This window comes from Aricia agestis, chromosome 7, assembly GCF_905147365.1.
Source record: "Aricia agestis chromosome 7, ilAriAges1.1, whole genome shotgun sequence".
NCBI lineage: Eukaryota > Metazoa > Arthropoda > Insecta > Lepidoptera > Lycaenidae > Aricia > Aricia agestis.
The window spans coordinates 9,815,444-9,835,686 of NC_056412.1; the positions used below are offsets into that span (position 1 = coordinate 9,815,444).

General features: G+C 36.4%; 2 protein-coding genes across 4 annotated transcripts in view; one reads left to right on the top strand and one right to left on the bottom strand.

Moving 5' to 3' along the window:
• Window positions 1–632: 632 nt before the first annotated feature.
• LOC121728815 (translation initiation factor IF-3, mitochondrial) lies at window positions 633–2,200 on the top strand. The gene is made up of 4 exons (XM_042117115.1): window positions 633–654; window positions 802–1,095; window positions 1,357–1,582; window positions 1,974–2,200. Exons 2-4 carry the CDS (start codon window positions 848–850, stop codon window positions 2,136–2,138), a joined length of 639 nt encoding a protein of 212 aa, XP_041973049.1. The 5' UTR covers window positions 633–654; window positions 802–847; the 3' UTR covers window positions 2,139–2,200.
• Window positions 2,201–5,613: 3,413 nt separating this feature from the next.
• The window catches only part of LOC121728814 (insulin-like growth factor), a 28,788-nt gene continuing 14,158 nt past the window's right edge, over window positions 5,614–20,243 (bottom strand). Inside the window, exons 2-6 of one of the 3 annotated variants that reach the window (XM_042117113.1) lie at window positions 17,642–17,805; window positions 11,496–11,613; window positions 10,961–11,195; window positions 5,893–6,147; window positions 5,614–5,716 (exon numbers count right to left, since the gene is read on the bottom strand). In XM_042117113.1, coding sequence (XP_041973047.1) covers window positions 6,013–6,147; window positions 10,961–11,195; window positions 11,496–11,613; window positions 17,642–17,798 — 645 coding nt within the window. In that variant the 5' untranslated portion in view covers window positions 17,799–17,805 and the 3' untranslated portion in view covers window positions 5,614–5,716; window positions 5,893–6,012. The remainder of the gene's footprint in view (window positions 5,717–5,892; window positions 6,148–10,960; window positions 11,196–11,495; window positions 11,614–17,641; window positions 17,806–20,243) is intronic. The other 2 variants (XM_042117114.1, XM_042117112.1) reach the window with 2 other exon arrangements.

Sequence of the window (20,243 nt, forward strand, 5' to 3'; positions counted from 1 at the left end):
ATATCGGTATATCGCGCGTTATTACCGAGCGGTATACCGCGCGATATACATTAATCGCGGCGTTATTACCGCAGCAGTGTGTAAATACATGAGCGTCCCTATACAAAATGTACTGAAAACATAAATCGCGCGATTTTACCGAGCGGTATTATCGCTCCTGTGTGCGGGAGGCTTAATACGTGATTTGACAGTTTTGCCGGGAATGCGAAAGAGTGATGTTTCGTTTTTGTATTATTTTCCTAAAATTGTGTTATCTGGGGTTTTAATGTGTAATATTGGTAGGATATTAACCATTAGATATTCGTTATCGTGCACAACAGACGTGCTAATTTGTGTTCCTCTAAAACTCAATCGAAAGTTTCAGCAAAGCGTCTACTACTTTACTGAATAGACCGACTTGACTTCTTAACTGTATTGACTTTTACTTAAACTTTAACTAGTCTTTAGACCTGACAATATAGAAAAACAATGCTGAAAATTGTATTTTTAGAATATTATTTTCCCGCCATAATATACGCGACACTCGCCGTGGCCGAAGTGCCATAATATGAAAAAAAACATGATTTGTCATTTGTCATTGTCCCTTTTGACAGTTGAGGAAAACAGGAAAACTACCTACTTCTCGGGTTCGTCACTCCTTTTTTTATGAATACGGTAATTTGAAAAATAACATACAATAAGTATTTGTACACAAAAAACCAGTCCCATCTATCGTAAATAAATATGAAATAAGTATAGGGAACATTTACTTTTGGTAAAAAACACGAAGATAACCAATGTTGATATACTGTTTTGTTGCAGTAAAGTTTTTTGACTTTATGTAATATAGTGGAAAATTGTAGAAACAATGCTTAAGTTTATATCCATTCTAAGAAACTTTGGCACTGCAAGCAAGCAGATACCTACAAGAATAACTGCCGAGGGAAAAGAGGTGCCTAAGAAGAAAGTTTTCGAGGAAAGAATAACTTTAATAGGTCCAGATGACTCTCTTACTATTACCGACTTAAAAAATGCTCAAAATCTGTCCTCAAGACGAGACTTGAAGTTAGTTAAAATAGAAGATGCGGACTCTAAATCTAGAAGGCCTGTGTACAAGTAAGATATTTTTTTATCATATTATATTTATTTTATTATTTACAAAAGTAGTTGCTGAGAATGATAACCCTTAGTTCAGACAAAAAAGACTAAGGGCCTGTTTCACCACTTTCTGACAAAGTGCCTATTAGGCTATTCACAACTTTTTTAACAGATTCTCCATACTTGATCTGTCAAGTTAATTGGTGGATAGCCTTATCAGGAAGTGGTGAAACAGGCCCTTACTGTGTATATTAATCAGTCACCACCAAAATATTTCAGGTTGATGACAAATGCCCAGTATCACGAGGAAGAGCTTCAAAGACGCAAACAAAAGCAATCAAGTAGAGACAATGTTATTAAAGGAGACAAGCTGCTAACCTTATCTACAAAAATAGCTCAACATGATTTGATGACTAGGGTAAAGAAAATAGAAAAATTAGTTGGTAAAAGCTATGAAGTCCGAGTTGTCATAAATGCTGACGACCCGGAAGGAGAAGCAAAATTGGTAAGTTTCTCATAATGTTCAGATTACATCATAATTTTACTGTTCTTTTTATATATTTTGATATGATTTTTTTTCATATTCTAATAATTATATTTAAAGTTTTTTATATTTAAAGCTGATCATTATATATAGTTCGACAAGGCTTTAAATTAATATGTCAACAATGTCAATGGGCGCTGCTGGTAAAGGAGAACTGTCAAAAATGATGTTTTTGTATGATAGAAGCGTTAGTTCCTTTTCTTGCCACATTAATAAACAGCCTTGTTGTAACCATAAAGTTAATATTACCTGTAGGTAATATTAACTCTATAGTCGTAACTAATCTTAATGAATTTCATGTTGATGCATGTTTTTTGCGTAAATCTTAAAATTTATATTAAATTTATTCCAGGAGGATGTTTACACTACAATGGAAAGAAACCTGAAATCTATTGGTAGAATAGTACAAAAAAGGAACAAAGGAAATAGTATTCGATTTCAAGTTCTACCTCCAAAAGAAGACAAACAAGGTAGTTCTAGTTCCAACCAAGATAGTAATGGAAAAGGCCCACTATGACTAGGTCTGGTTTTACTAACTATTATTGTTGTAAAGTACTATGTTTTTTCTAAATACTATGCCATAAAGAGACAAAGTTTAGAGGAAAAGAAGTATAAAGAAATTGCAGATAATCACAACCATACTGATGGAAGGTAGTAATAACTTCAAGATCTTTATACATACCCGAAAACTAAGAACAGAACTTAAATGTTTTTTTTTTTATGATAAGCTTGTTTCTATTTTAGTATTTTTATTTTTTATGATAAAATAGAAAACGCAATTTTTATGTAAATAGACTTTAAGTTTATTACTTATGAGCTTTTGCCCGCGGCTTCGCTCGCGTTAAGAAGTATTATTATATACAAACTTTCATTCCCTATTATATCCCTGGGGGAAGAATTGATCAAAATCCTTTCTTAGCGGATGCCTACATCATAACATCTACCTGCATGCCAAATTTCAGCCCGATCGGTCCAGTGGTTTAGGCTGTGCGTTGATAGATCACTATGTCAGTCAGTCACCTTAGAGCTTTATATATAAAGATTTATATTTGAAAGTAATTTCTTTCACTAAAATATATGTTTTCTTAGAGCGCTTACAGACGAACGGCACGTGTCAGCGGCACGTGTCGGCGGCAGTCGACGGCAGCCGTTGATAGTTTATGACGCTTGCAAGGGGCCTACCACGACCTTTCCTAAAACTATCACGCCGACTGCCGTGGACTGCCGCCGACACGTGCCGTTCGTCTGTAAGAAACCTTAATCAGCTTGTTATTTAGCTTTGATTTAAAAAAATTGAGTGTGATTTGACACTTTCTACTAAAATTGTTTTCATAATAAATTATGTTTTAAATATATTATTTTTAAGACCATGAAACATTTTTTTCTGTCTAACGGCTAATAATAATAATAATAGCTCCCACACCGGTTTCGGTGACGGTGGCCGGTTTAATTGAAACCAGACCAGCTACGCAGGAGTAATTTTATAGTGCCCAAGTGTGTGCGCAGTACACAAGTGCACAAGTGCACTCTCTATTCCTTTACTCTCATAACCCAGTGGGACGGCAGACCGACACGACTGGCGAGAGATCAGGCGCAGGACCGACTCTTTACATGCCCATCCGACGCATGGATCATCTTACTTGTCAGACACTCAGGTGATCAGCCTGCATTATCCTAACCAAATTTTTTTTTTCCCTTATATTCGATCTACAATCAGTCGCCAGACTATGATTAGATGTTTTGAATGATTGAATGGCGTTTAAGAGGATCTGAAGCCAGTGCTTCATACTCTAATCAGTGAAATAAGTGGTTTCTTTTCAATCATTTAACCACGTTGCGGGGGTCGAGCAGTTCCTGGGCAAGGGGGTTTACATGATTGGTAAGGCGTATAGCGTGCTGATTTTTATAGCGTTTAATCTCAGTGGCCACAGTTGGTACATTTAGGTACTCATGTACTTCGCTGGTTCTAGTAAACCATGGAGCTTTGGCTATGTTCCTTAGAATATTATTTTGCACTCTTTGGAGGCACATGATATTGCTTTTACAGGCAACTCCCCATATTGGAATTCCATATGTCCAAATAGGCTTTAATGTGGTGTTATAAATTAAGAGTTTGTTCTCTAGGGAAAGTGCTGATTTTCTTCCTAACAGCCAGTTCAGGTTGCGGAACTTAAGGTTGATTTGATCTCGCTTTGCTTTAATATGATTTTTCCACGTGATTCGTCGGTCCAGATGAAAACCCAGGTATAAAGTACCTGTCACACACAGTCACACAGTCTGTCTGAGGTAGAGCACTATTCTCTAGGTATACTGGGGGACAGTTATCTTTTCTTAGGGTAAAGGTGATGTGATTTGATTTGAGGGCGCTAGCTCGAATGCGCCACTTTTGGAACCATGAGGAGACTAAGTTTAGGACATGCTGGAGTTTTTCACTGGCATTTTCATGGTCATTATCAACGGCCAGGTAAGCAATATCATCAGCGTATGTCGCAACTAACCTAACCTAACCAAACTTGGAAATAACATGTTTCCAACACGGGAATAGAACCCACGACCTCCGAGTCAAAAGCCGAGCTCTGAACCACTGGACCACGGAGGCGTTCTCGTCTAACGGCTAACTGCCGTACTCGGAGACATTTAATTATCATTAACCTTCAATATAATGAAGAGTTTGACAGATAATGTATGGTGTTTATATGTTAAAATGTTGAATTAATTACATTTAACTTTTAAGTAATTAATGTTCCACTCTGAGTGCGGCAGTAAGACTTAGAATTTACTCCTCTATGTGCTCAGTAGTTGTATAATTATCTAAGAAAATGGGAAAACAGCAGAAAGGCAACATACTATATGCAGCATCCATATATTCAATAACTTTTACACGCGCATAATTAAAATATATCTACAACTTATAAAAACATTATAAACATGGCAAGCAAAATACTTTACTAAATATTTACTAAACACTTCAATCTTATATTATAATTATTATAAGTTAATGTTTTATTTTATAGTTTGATATTATCACAGATGCTTAAGAGATCTTGAACTTACATGGTACATGTTTGGATATATAATAACTTAGAAATTACACATTACTTACAAGTTTTAACATAGATTTATTACATATGGTCGCTGTTAAGCATCAGTGTCCTAACCCACATTTTTTTTTGTCGTTAAATTTTGAATGCAGTCTTGTTCTAAATCATCTACAGAACATAACTGCATTCATAACTCAATACGTAATTTTTGTGTGGGATAGTACACGAATGCTTAACAGCGTCCAATTTATTATACAAGATGAAACATTTTTAAAAGTGACTGTGACATGCATTTTGAATAGTAGTACTAGTGAATAATATTATAGATGTTATTTGTTATAACAATAATTATTATTAAAATCTTAAATATATTTCCGTTGTCTGGTACCCGTAACACAAGTCCTTCAGGTACCACGGGGCTGGACTGACGTGGTGTGAAGCGTCCATAGATATTATTAATTACCTATTTGTGTTTAATATATTGTAAAGGAAGCGATTGTTGTTGATAAAAAAGCTAAGAAGTTACTTTTGTTGATGGAACTTTAATGAATTACAATTTATTGTACAAAATGGCAGTTCATAATTATTTCAATTTGAAGTACCTAAATTAATAATAATATTAAATTATAACATGCTATTGGAATTGAACACATTGTTTGGAAGCTACTTATCAACACAAATGTTATGTCTACGAGTCAACTTTTAAATACTTAGCCCAAACGAGTGCTTTAAACGTTATTTTCAACTTTTACGAAACTTGATACAAGATACAATAATAATACAGGTCAAACTTTTTTTAAACGACGCTATGCATTGTCCAAATTTTTACCAGCGATTAAATACAGATGGAATGTAAAGTTTGTAAAAGTTTTTGTGCAAGACGCCGATGTAACAGAAATCAGAATTTACAAATATTATAAAGTTAATATACCTAGGTATATTAACTTTATGGGTGTGAGCCTATTAGGTAAGTAGTGATCTCCGTATTGTACGTTTCAATTCATTGTTATACAAATGTAAATATAATTTTGGACATTTATTTCGCGGGTAATACCTACAGCTGAAGCACCCCGGGGGTATGTGAGACTCTTACTCACTAAAACCACCTGCGGTTCGCCTTCAGCCGCAAAAGGGAGGGATATCCCGGATCTAACAAACACAGGACTCCCTCCACGACCGGCCGGTCTACCTCAGAAGGGACCGGACTTCCACCAAAGTTGCGGGTAATACAGCAGTATGACAATGGGCAGTCCACACTGAGCTTGGAGGTTTAAGTATACACTGGTATGTACGCGTAGCTTGTTTATATTTTGATTCAAATGAATTGAAATAGAGTACACGTGGAGCGGATTACGTGTAGACCGCTATGTAGGCGTAGCGGTCTCTGTCAGTGGGCAGGTCGGTGTTGAGCGTGCGGCCCCACGCGAGCAGCGGCGACACGGTGCCGAGGATGGGCGCAGCGCGAACGACATTTTTTATGAAGCCCTGAAAAAAAAAAACAATATTATGACTTTAACCCCGGAAAGTTTCTTTTGAATGGCTTTAGGATTTTTCATCGAAGAAGGCTTTTATGTACTTAATTACTTATATCAAATAATAGCGGTCAGCGTACCTATATGATAAAACTAAAATAGTCGTAGGACGTTGCAAGTTGCTTTTTAAAAGGGTACACTTATGTAAAATAACAGTTTTTGTTGACTAGTTAAAACTAGTCAACAAAAACTTGTATTTAATTACTATTCTGATTGTTTACATTGAAAATTGACCAGAAACACAATTAAAAGAAAGTTTGCTTTTCTTAAAATTACTTTAGTGAAACATGAAAATAATGATGGTGGGTGTAAACAATGAACATTCAGCTGAAAATATCCCAATTCGTGCACATACAAACCCCCTTATAAAAATTAATGACTCCACGGTGATACTATCTACTTGACTGACAAACAAACACATGAAGTAGGTAGACCGTACGTAATATACCCAACAGAAAATTGGCTTTGGTGAAGTTTCACCAGTAAATTTTTACCAAAGGAAACCCATGGTGAAAACTTCTATGTTGCACGGTGCACCCCATAATATGTATTTCCCAAAATTAAAATTTTTCCCGAATTGAAAGAAGACATCACCCAGTGATTTTGGAGTACATACTATACAAGGTGTAACAAAACCAAGTGACAATACTTTAGGGTCTGTATGTGTCTTTTGTATAGAGTTCACTGTGAAAGTAGCAGCGATGAAAAAGCAATTTTTTTGTGATTTGTATGGGCAAGCGCCCGAGCGTCGAGATTTTTCCCATATTATATAACTAAAAAATGTTACTCTTTCAACGCTGATACTTTCACAGCGAAATCGATATAGGGTACCCATACACACCCTAAAGTACTTATTACCACTTAGTTTTGTACCCTGTAATCTGTATACATAATATTACATAATATGTACCCTGTATACGTGTATTTGCGGTGTATTACTGTCTATCAAGAAAGTGAAGAAATTAAAAAGTGGCAACATCGTAGTGTCATCCCTTTTTTCTTAGATTGATTTGAAAGGGATGACACTACGATGTTGCCACTTTTTAATTTCTTCACTTTCTTGACAGACTGTACATAGAAAAGGACCATAGTCCGGTTAACGAATGACTCAAAAGAGGGTATAGAGTGTGTGAGCGGGAACCTAAGCGATTTCTGCTGGATTCAGGGTGATCAGGGACAAAACATACTAAAAGTCCTGACGTCTAGGAGGTGAACCGGAGGGAGGGGAGGGCGACAAAGGTCAAAATTTTTGTTTTTTTGTCAATAACTAAAAAAACTATGCGTTGTAGCAATAAATATTCTATGACGACATTAAAGCTTATTCAATTATCTATAAATTAGATTCTATACACTTTTTCCAAATTCTCATCCGTTTTCGAACTACACGTTCAGGAAAAGTGCAAATTAAGAAAAGCTTTATTTTTAATATTTCTTTCTATTTCTGTTTGAATAATAGCTTTATTTTATCGCTACTGTGCTTCGTTCAGTGAGTGAGAGGGCCTCACTCACCGAAGCCTACATCCCTCATCCCCTCACCCATCGCCTTATCACACCCCTGAAAGTGGCAACGCACCTGTAGCACCTCTGGTGCTGCAGACGTCGCATAGGCATTATGGTAAACATTTTACATCAGGTAGACCATACTCTTGTTTGCCAGCTTAGTTATTTGTATAAAAAACATAATGAATCATCGGGAATGAGCTGACCCCTCAAGATTAGAGTGAGGGTGGAAAAATGAAGGTAATATCTAGACGCCAAGAACAATAGACGACTTATCAGCATCTGAGGCTTTACTAAGAACAATATTTTGTCGCTGCAAACAGAATTAGAAAGGAATACCTACATATTGAAAATAAAGTTTTTTTAACCGACTTCCAAAAAACGAGGAGGTTATATATTCGGCTGTGGATATTTTTTTTTTATTTTTTTTGTATGTTCAACCACTACTTCGCCGTTTGTGTACCGATTTTCAAAATTTTTGTTTTGTTATATTAGGTTTCACTCCAATTTGGTCCCATTTTCACAAAAGTGGTGATCTGATGATGGGATCCATGAGTAATCGAGGGAACTCCTCAAAATTTATATGGAAACATATGGTGATTTTGGTTTTATGAGAAGCATCCTAAGCAAATGCTACCAAAACGCAAGATTTTGCACCAAGGTATAATATGGTTCCGAAGATACTAAGAGAACCCCGGATTCCTTATAGATACAAGTTTGGGGGTTTAGGCGTTGTTTTAAGAACTGAAAGCTATATGCTACTATGCAAATTACATTCATCATCATCATCATCATCATCATCATCATCATCATCATCATCATCACTACCATGTCAGGGTCACCAATGTCACAACTCACATGGTTGTATAATATGGATACAATATACACACAACACCATAAAATATCATCAGTCATCACGTTATGTCCTTATTTATTTGGTACATTTCAAAGCGATTTTAATACAAAAAAAAACAAGTTCAAGTACCACAAAATTGAACATAAGTAACAAATTCAACCTTTACTCCAGAGCGTTAGGCACACATTTGGGTTGGAATGAAGGAAACGGGGCACTATGGGAAAAAGACTTAGAAAAATTTCGACGAAAAAAATACAACCCCAATGACCACCGCTTTTTATTATACCAATCTATAGGGGGTGCCAAGGGAAGCAAAAAAGCTCAGATAAACTTTTCTCAAAAATCAACCCCTGTCGAATGACAAGCCGAAATGTGACCCTCGTTAGTATAGCGAAATACTTCAACCTCTTAATATTATCTTAATCTTAGTAAATGTTTACAAACCTACCCCAATTTATTTGACAAACTACTACAAAATAAAGTCGACGGACCCACGCTACGCGGTGCTACGGTGTACTTCAGGCCAACCGAACAAAAAAAAAATTACAATGTTGGCGACTTGGCGTTGCGTGGCGTTGCGTTCTTTGACGCATTCAATTATTGAATGCACCAATACGAAAGTTGAATGAAAGAAGATGACGAAAATTGAAGATGAAAGTGCACAGTGTGGACATAGGTATATAGCTAATCTACATCGTAATAGGAATAAGAAACACAATCGCAATTAGTATACAAAATACTTCGTTTATACGGTTTATATTTACACGATTTTGGTACATAAATATACAGATCGAATTCCTATGCAAGTTTATAGGTACAATAATTGCCTAGCGGCTAGCACGTGTTTACTGTTCACTTCGATTTTTTAAAATGTATTGTTTAAAATTATCTACCTGATATTTGTGAGCACGACGTCTGACTCTTAACAAATTGTAATAAGAATTAAAATACGTAGAATATTAAATATTATACTTACGTGATGGTTAGTAGGTAACTAAAAAGAGTGAAATTATTATTTTTAACAAAAAATTAAAACCGACTTACAATTAATAAAATAATAATTTAATTTTTACTTTTCCTGTGCGTGTAGTTCGAAAACGGATGAGAATTTGGAAAAACTGAATAGAATCTAATTTATAGAGAATTTAATAAGCTTTAATGTCGTCATAGAATATTTTTTGCTACAACGCATATTTTTTTAGTTATTGACGAAAAACCAAAAATTTGGACCTTTGTCGCCCTCCCCTCCCTCTCGCTCACCTTCTAGACGTCAGGACTTTAGTGTGTTTTGTCCTTAACCACCCTGAATAAGTTTCTGCAGAAATTGCTTAGGTTCCTGCTCACGCATTCTACAACTACTTTGTTGACTGAGCTACCATGTAGGTACTGTCACAGCATTACAATATTTACACTGTAATACTGTAATCTACATGTCGTTTTCTATGGAATATAATATTTTCACAATCCCAACGTTACGGGTGGCGCCAGGTGCCGGATATGACTTATGTTATGAGTGACAGTGAAATGAGAAAATTCCGTCAATTTCCGATATGGAAGAATGGAACGTAGATTACGGGAAAGCAGCAATTCTATGGTTATCGTCCGACTGCGACGAAACTAAATAAAATAATATAATAAGTAACTATATTTATTTTGATGAAAAAAAATCGGGTGCTTATATATTAGATCTATCACCTTAGAAATGGCTAAACCACACACCCGATTTTAATTGACAAGATCGAAACGATATGCATTATGCCACGTATTCAGTGACTTACCTAAGGCTTTTGTATATTTTGTGCAGTCGGGATGTGGTGCCATTATTTTGCTGAATCCCGTAAATCTTATGAAGAGATTAAGAGTTTGTTACATGAAAGTATTAGTTGACATGCTCCAAGCGTTAGTATGAGTGTTAGTTACCGCTGCCTTGTTCTCTTTTAGTTAGCCTACTGGCTATAGGTTTCTCTTTCGCTTCCCTTTTTTTTTTGCATAATTTTTGATAATAACTACTATATTGTCATAGATTATTATAGAATATCTGCAGGGCAGGGCAATACAGATCATTAATTAATTAATCTGTTCAGTATTTTCTTTTCTATTTTTTTGCTGCACATTGCCTGCCTAACCAGCAAAGAAGAATAGTACGGTACCTACAGGCATTTTCTACTCAATATTAGGTACTGTCTGTAGGTTATAAGGGTCCTAGTCCTAGATCTAGTTTTCTCTACATTAAGGTACTCACCTACTAGAACTACAGCCACGAAATGTCGATGGTGTATGAAAACATTAACGTTTTCTCGACAATCTTTAGATAATATTTACTTAACACATTTTTTTTTATTTATTATCCTTTTGGATCATTTTTGTGGGGTTTAAAAGGGAACAAGCGAGCGGCAGAGGTCAGACACACCATGTTACCCATGAGAGCGGTCCGCCGACGGCCCGAGCGCCGCTTGCGCCGGCACCAACAGCGGCCCCGCGCGCGCCCGTACCCGCGACTGCGTCGGCCCACCTCGCGCCGCGCCCCCGCCCCCGCTGCCGCTTTCGCGCCCGCTTCCGCCACCGCCACTGGCGCTGCCACCGCCTGCTCCGCCGAGCGATCCGCTATCATGTGCTCCTCCATGAGCTCGAACGGCGACTCCTCTCTGAAAAACGCTTCACGTGAACATCGTGACCACAAAATGCTTGTCTACATGCGAATAGGTAGGTATAAGGTACGTGTAGACTGTTGTCTGTAGAAAGGCTTCTAGTGTACAGTAGCTTGAACGAGAGGTATTCGTAAATCGTAAATGGTTGCTACTTGCCACTCGACCGGAATGGCATAGGTACCGTGACGGATTCTGTGTTAGTCTATACTCTAGTCTCTATCGTAGTAAGACGACAACCGTAAAGGCCTACGAGCGCCTGTAATGTAGTCACGATTATAAAGTGATGTTAATACTAACTTGGCTTTAACCGAGCAGTAGGATTCGAGTTGTTCCCACGTGCAGCCGTAGACGCAGCACTCGTCCGCGATGCCCGTCCGCCGCCGCCGCCGCACCGCAGACGCGGGCTGCTCTACCACTGTAACAGAGGATGAGACGATGGAGTTGCTATTGGTAAGACAGCGGGACTTTTCGATATATGTATGTAATCGTAAAAAAGACGGCGGTTTTATGAAACTACGGTAAGTGACTTCCGCGGCCGGCTATATGCGACGGCCGGCCGAAAAAGTTGTAGGTGAATGGAGATGTACCACAGTACAATAAAATGATTTAAAAATATTATAAATGAAATAAGATTGAACCAGCGGTCATTGACAATTCTAGTCTAGGAACGATGAGTGAAATTCTCGCACAGTATACTGTTACAAGCTTTAAAAAATTGAACTTTTATAAAGACACAGATGCTATTATAGAGATTAGAGACTCATCGGAAAACCTACGGTAGGTATTGGTTTCCTTTTTTCGAAGCGCCTGCACATAATATGATCTTTCTCCTAATAACTAAGTAATTACCTGCCCCTTACAATTAAATTACAGCCGAGTGGTACGGTAGGTATAGTATGGTACGAAGGTATGACTATGAACCTTCCTATGTAAACTCTAAAAGTAAACTCTAAAAGATTGAGTACAGAAATAGTTGAGTTTTAGCCGAATACGGAAAAAGGCACTATTAGATAGGAAACATTATTTAATACTTTTTAGCTTACTTTGGAGATTCTCTTACTTAAGAGACATACTCACTCAAATAGACCAAAGAAAGTGGAGATGGGCCGGACACATGTTAAGAGACAAACAAAACAAATGGAGCACAGCGATCACTCACTGGTACTCAAAAGATGGAAAACGGAGTAGAGACCGCCAACAAACCAGATGGGGAGATGATCTAGCACTAACAGCTGGACACCATTGGAGAAGAGTAGCACTAGACAGAACTGAGTGGAAAAGGCTGGAGGAGGACTATGCCGAGAGTCACACTGACCTTCGAGACATTCTATAGCTCGTAGTCAGAATAAAAAGGCTATTATTATTATTATTATATGTAAACTGACTGACAGAGACAGACTGGATTTTTATGCCGTAAAATAATTGCGAAAAAATCCTTAGGTAGCTACATAATAATGACGCCTTACGTGTATTAACATCGGTATCACGATACCCCTCCGTGGCCGATACTGTGTTATTATATTAATATGTACATACAAGGGGTCAATAATATCCTCAGTAGGTACAGTTAAAACTTGTTTTCCCGTGATTAAATGTTTAGATGTAAACATTCAAAAGGTCGGGGATCCGCGATAAAAATGTTTGTATTACATTTTGCACATTCGCATTATTTCTGTAGGTATTACTAATTTAATAATTTATTTATTTTTTATTTATTTAATAATTTATGTACACATAATCGTTAACAGTGAAAACTTAAAATAAGAGATACACTTTAGTACAAAGGTACTACTTATTCCAATTGGAATCTCTTCCAGTAGACCTGTTACAGGAAACATTAAAAAAGAGGTAACAATAGGTAGTGCACACGACAATTTAACAATAATCATTAATCAATAGGATTTTGTCAAATCGGTTACTGTCTGGTAACCTAATATGCGTTAATATTCGTTTTAGGTAATGTAATAAAATAATTATTAAAATGCGTTAATAATAATTTTCCGAAATTTTCAGTTTATATTTTTCCTCAACTGAACCGATTTTATTTATCGGTCCAGCCGTTTTCGAGGTGTAGCGAGACATTCAGAAAGTTTTTTGTTTTTAAAGAAATAAGATCCGCCTATAATCTACATACTTACGGAAAATAAGCTCCGGAGCTTAACTTTCAACTTAAACATTTTTTTACTAACAACTTACTGTGCCTAAAAAGTAAAGGTTAGGTAAAGTTTCATTATAAAAATCCGTTCAGTAGTTTTTGCGTGAAAGAGTAACAAACATTCATACATCCACACATCCATACATCCAAACAATCTTTCGCCTTTATAATATTAGTAGGATAATGGAAACGTAAGTTTATTTTGACGATTAAAGTTTTGTAATATTATGTTATAATATATTGCGCACTTGTCCCTTCAACTTTTCACGCTGCTCCACAAACTTTTCGATTGAAATTGAAGCTACGATGAACTTTATATGAAATTTAGTTTTAACGAGAGCGTACATCGAAAAGTTATCAAAAACTATGAACCTTTCAACTTTCAAACCTACGCTTTTCGACAAAATTTCAAAATTTGTATTGGTTTTTATTCACTTTTATTTAAGTAAATAATATAAAAAATAAATCAATATTTATTAAAAAGCATTAAAGTATTTGTTATAATTTTCATTAATTATGTAATTGACATTGTCATGTTTATGATATCAAAGTTACATAATTATCTCTACTTGACCTTTGACACGATGAACCTAGTTAGCCTGTTGAGCAGGGGTTCCCAAACTTATTTTGTCTGCTGCCCAGTAAGGGTTGATTCAGACCGCAACGCGACGCGTAGATGCATTTCTAAATTTGTATGGATTTGACAGATTTCAATTGCGTCAGACGTCTTGCGAATCTGTCAAATCCATACTAATTTAGAAATACATCTACGTGTCGCGTTGCGGTCTGAATCAACCCGAAACAAATTGCCCCCCCCGCCCCCTATTGTTTCAATTTAAAATGCATCCAGATGAAATGAAATTACAATTCACCCCCCCCCCCCCACGCCTCTACACAACGCCCCCATTTTGATCTTCAGCGCCCACGAGGGGGTGGTATCGCCCACTTTGGGAACGGCTGCTGTAGAGTGTAAGTAGGTACCCACACCTGTTAATCGTCTATTTTAAATATGTTATGTATGCTACTTCATAATTAATGTACCAAAAATGCATAAGAATGCATTTTTGGGACCCTTTGATATCTCTGATGTACGCCGAGCAAGACCTACCCTATTAATGTAGGCCTAACATTCAAAGTGATGATTTAGAAAAAAAAAATTTAACTAAGTAAATTTTTGTTGCGTCTACAGAAACCATTTAGTCATTTGCTAATTAATATGCAAATAAAAACTAAAATACTGTTACTCTGTTCTCATATTAATTAACAGTGTCGTAAATATATTCGTAATATTGCAAGTTGCAGCTGAGCCAGCCAGCTTACATTCAGAAAAATAAATCTTTTCAGGAAGTTTCTTTGAAGTCCATTTTAAGTTCGTTTCATATTATTTTCATGTTCTAAAGCAGTATGTACTAATTACTATGTTGCTAATTATTTAGGTACTCTTCGCATATTCTCCCCGCCTCCACTGTATGAGCGCCAGACTCGTGTTATCTTAAATTAAAAAAAAAACGCCTTACGTGCTACATAGTTTTCAAACTATCAAACAAAAACAAAGTATACTCGTATGTACTTAATAATATTAGGTTGGGGAAAAAGTTTCTTCACATTTTATATAATATTTTTTTACAATTGACTAAAGTATATCTAAGATTATAGGTGCCATCACAGGGTGCCATGTTGTTCGATAACTTTTTGCCATCTTGTTGGTAGGGACATGATCCCATTGCTAAAAAATTTTGGGGCTTCTGATGAAAAAACTGCGACAAGTGGTTTTGGCAGTCCTCTTGTGATGTCAACCTGACACTGCCTAAGGATATCTGCAGCGACCGAACAGGTGGAAATCTGAAGGTGCAAGATCAGGACTTTACGACGCATGCATTAACACCTCCCAGCCAAACTTCCGTAATTTTTGCTGAGTGGCTAAATATGTGTGAGGTCTAGCGTTATCATGGTGAAAAACCACCCCCCTTCTGTTGATTAATTCCGGCCGCTTTCTCTCAACTTCTTGCTTTAATCTCATCAGTTGTTCACAGTACAGTTCAGAATCGATGGTCCTTCCTGGCGGTAACAGCTCATAGAGAATAATGACCTTCCAATCCCACCACACACACAGCATCACCTTGTTGCGAGGTAACCCGGGTTTCGCCACAGTCTGTGAATCCTGACCGGCCTTTGACCACGATCTTTTTCGCACGTTTTTGTCGTACGTGGATCACGTACGACAAGAACGTGCGACTTTTCATCACTACTTATCAGCTTCTTCAAAAATGGTTCGGTTTCATTACGTCGTAATAAAGAATCACAAATGAGTACACGTTTCATTCTTCTTCTTCTTCTTCAATAGGATCACTCATTTTAACAATAAGAAAAACAAATTAAAATCGCACATTTGCCTAATTTGAATTTGTAATTGTCTTCTCTAAAATTAAAACTTTATAATGAATATATTAGTATTATGAATAAAGATTTTTTGTATTTTATAATGCGAAAAGACTTTTTCCCCAACCTATTATAATTGTTGTTACAAGTAATTGTTTGTAATGGTGACTACTGTTATGAAATGGTTTGTGTTTTATTATGATTATTTCGGTTCACTTACTATTATAATTTATAAGACGTGACGATACAGACGCCAACGACCTTCCTTTCGCGGTTGTTGATAAGTTGTCGCCAAGCGGATATTTTTGTTACGGGCCATTCATAGCGGCGGTGTGGCGACGTGGCGGTGTGCCGCTACTTTCTGTTTACTGCTAGTAAGAACTAAGTGTATTTTATGTCGCACTGTCGCAGCCATCTAGAATTGGCCAGCAAACTCGACGCCTAGTTCATTCAACGATTTCTATGATACTATTTACGTTTAATTTTTAAATAGTATAGTTCCGTACCCAAAGGGTACAAACGGGACCCTATTACTGAGACTTCGATGTCTGTCCGTCTGTCTCCAGGCTGTAACTCAAGGACCGCTTTAGCTAGACTTCTGAAATTTTCACATATTGTGTATATCTGTTGCCGCTATAACAACAAATAAGTACTAAAAACAAAATAAAATTAATATTTAAGGTTTAATCCCATACAACAAACGTGATTTTTTGGCCTTTTTTGCTCTACCTATATCAATAATGGCAACTGGTAGGTAATTTAATTTTTGTTAAAGGCCTTAGTTATAATATGTGTTCTTTAATATTTAATAATAATATTAAAATAAAATAAAAAATTAAGAGGGACTCTCATACAAAAAACACAATTTCGGCCTAATTTTGCTCTATAATAGTACGGAACCCTTCGTGCGCGAGTCCGACTCGCACTTGGCCGATTATTATTAGCTGCTAATCCAGATGTTCCTTGTCGTATGTTCAGTTTAGTGTAATGACTTAAGGGGTTCTTGATATTGATATAAAATAATAATTTAATATGGCTTATTAAAATACATTTAGGAGAAATTTTTATGAAAATTGTTTTAGAAATTCGTGACCGTTTTACTTAAACTGCCATGAAAGGCGAAATCTGAAACTACAAGATATTTTGAGTATTATTGGATAAAGTTGCGAGCTCTTTTTTAATAAAAACTGAAACTGCATCTTTAGATTTTGAGAAATCAATATCCCTAGCCGGCTAATAGAACCGGTTTTGGAAAAAATTGTGCACATATCTAGTATAAATAACTAATTCTGGATAGTAATTTCATCATTAAACTATATTATGGTGTTTCGGTTTTCAACCTGCCTTGATTTTTACCTTCGATTTGAGGCCGTGACATATGTGCCCACGGCTCCAATAATCACCACTACTCACCAGCACCGGCTAAGGCCCACCAGCCACCACACATATCACCGTATCAAATCACGAAAACCCTTCGATATTAGCTCAGGGAGCCCGAGACACACGATGCTAAAGCTGTCTTTGAGACCGGCAAAGAAACTAATCGGAAGAAAATGGAATGAGCTCTTAGTATTACAATTTTCGCTCCCCATGAAAAGAGGGAGACAGCACAAAGTCGCAGCGACTGAAAATCAAACAACCAGCTCTGTCTTTATGTATAGACTATAGGCAGTAGGTATAGGCCATGGCCTATGAGCGGCAGCGTTCTATGGCGTCCTAGGGGGGTGGCGGGAGCGTCCTAGGATGGCGGTAGACTTCCAACACAGGGCGGCAAAATTAAAGTACTATACTCATTAAAATATAAATCCGGCCCTGCTAAGTACATAGGGGCGGCAAAATTACACATCATACCGTACTCATAAATGTAAAAATTCGGCCCTGCTAAGAACTAAGTAGTAAGTATACTCACCAGTGGGTACGTCCCAGGCCGGGCTGTTGTACGCGTGGCAGACCCTGGTCATGATGTCTCCGAGGTCCCGCCCGCACAGCTTGAACGCCATGGACGTCCCCTCGCACTCCAGCACCATCGCCAAGTATATCACGGCCACTTGCACTAGCTGCTTCATCTTCACTGAAATTAAAAACACGCTAAGCGTTAACGCAGTGTACTAATTCCATAATCCATAGTAAATACGCAGTGAACTAATTCCATAGCTGCGTCGCTCTATCCCAAGCAAAAGTTACTCTAAAACTCCTCTACTCTCTTAATTGGTCGAGATAATAGTCTCTATACCCAGAGTCTATAGTTTTACTACTGAGAAGCTATTTACAGCTAGCTAGCAGTTTTCTTTAGACATTTTTTTCTAGTCAAGCCCTGATTTAAATTTAAAGTTATAGTGTACTTCTTGATTCCTGATTGTAATTTCTGTAATGATTATATCATTTTTAAAATCACTATTTAAGTTTAGCCATGCAGCATTTGCAATGTGCAGAACAATTATTATTATTATGATACAAAGATTTGTGTATAAACTTATAGCATTATAATAGGTAGATTACTAGCACATCCTGCCTTTATTATAACTACGTATTTGCGAAAAAAAGACGTATTTTTTGATAAAAATACTTTAATAACATTTTTATTGGTGGAAAATTCCACACTGATTTGTGAACTAATGACCCACTTGTTTTATCTTAACGAAGGACAGCTCAAAATATAATCAGTATAAAAGAGTACACAATTATTGGAGTTCTATAGAATGCCTCACTAAGTATAATAATATGAGTAAAATCAGACCAAGTTAAAAGTAAGTTAAGTTTAATATGTTGCTGCAAAATAAATAGGTATTCACTCTTCAACGATATATTATATTATTAAAAACGATTTAATAATAATAATAAATAAGCTTTAATAGTAAAAGCGGAATGTGTGTGTGTGGGAACCACATATTCGTTTGAGTTCTATGGTTATGACCATGACTGAATATTATTTTACTATATTAACTTTGATACTAAAATATTGTAGCTAAGTATAAATTATAATATTAATACTTTTATAATTAACGGTTTTTAAGAAATTATTAACTCACGCTCGCTTTTCTTTCGATCAACTTTTTTTCTAAGTGCGTTATTGTAATCGGAGTGTCGAATGCGCGTAACTCGAGAAGTGTTCGCTTTTATACCGTGGGGTAAGTGTAACCGGACACCGGTATCGCCCAATAGCGGCTATCGCATAACATTGCTATTTAGGTACCCTTTTCATTTCCTAAGTATTGTGAATGTTTTCCAAACTTTGATAAGACATCTTGGGTGGGGCATATAGAATTACAGTGAGTTGCACTTTGAAAGCGTAAAAATTGAATATGTAGTATATAATATCTTAGCTTGGGATCCCAATATAATAGTTTATTTCAAACTGACATCATGTAAAACAGTGTATTATACAAACCCGACATACGTAACGATAATTAAAATTATTATCTCTACTTTTGATAAGGTAGTAAATACTTATAATTACAACTTCCATTTTTGAAAATAAGCCCTTCCTTCGACATATTTTCTACTAAGCCTTAAGACAGTCGGTAACTAGCCCGTTTTTCAAGTTTTTTGGTAGGGGGCAATGGCCGCTACGAACAGATTAGGGCGTGTGCTGTTTAAATATTAATTGTGTTGTTTTATCAGATACTAATAATAAAATTAATACTTTTGGCAGGTTAACCAGAAAGAGTATAATAACAAAACAGCTACAACTTATAATATTACACTTTGCCTTGTCACAAGTCACACGTAGACCCTCTACGTGACGTAGACGTCATAATTCGGCACGAGCTACGTAACGAACCGTAGTGAAATACCGTAGTCCGTTGCAGAGTTCAAGAGCATTTAAATATATCAATTGTTGACTCAAGGTTAAGAAGGGCCTACAAAATTTATTTCTTATATTATTGTTATTTCTTATATTATTGTTTGTACGAGTATAATATCCATTATCCGTATCCTACTAAATACTTATATTATAAAGGCGAAAGTTTGTATGCATGTATGGATGTATGATACTCTTTCACGCAAAAACTACTGAATGGATTTTAATTACAATAATATTGCTTATACATCAGAATAACATATAGGCTACAATTTTAAACGACTTTCAAAATGAAGGAGGTGTGATGTTAGTATTCTATGTTCAACGATTACTCCGCCGTGTCTGAACCGATTTTCAAAATTTGAAAATCGGTCGGTGACTTGATGAAGTGATCCATGGGTAATCGAGGGAACTCCTCAAAAATGTGGAAATTTGTGGTAACTTCGGTTTCGTGAAAATTATACCGAGCATTTGCTACCAACAAGAAGTAAGATTTTGTACCGAGGTATACCATGGCTTGGAAGGTGCTGAGAGAACTCCTGACTCTTTATAAATATAAGTTTAGGAGTTTCGGCGTCGTTTTTAGAACGGCAAACGTATGCTACTATGCATCGTCCATTATGATTCTATTATTGGTACTTTTAATAGTATTTTAATACGAGACTCGAATTTGTCAAGCGATAAAAAAATATAGACATTGTTGTTTCAA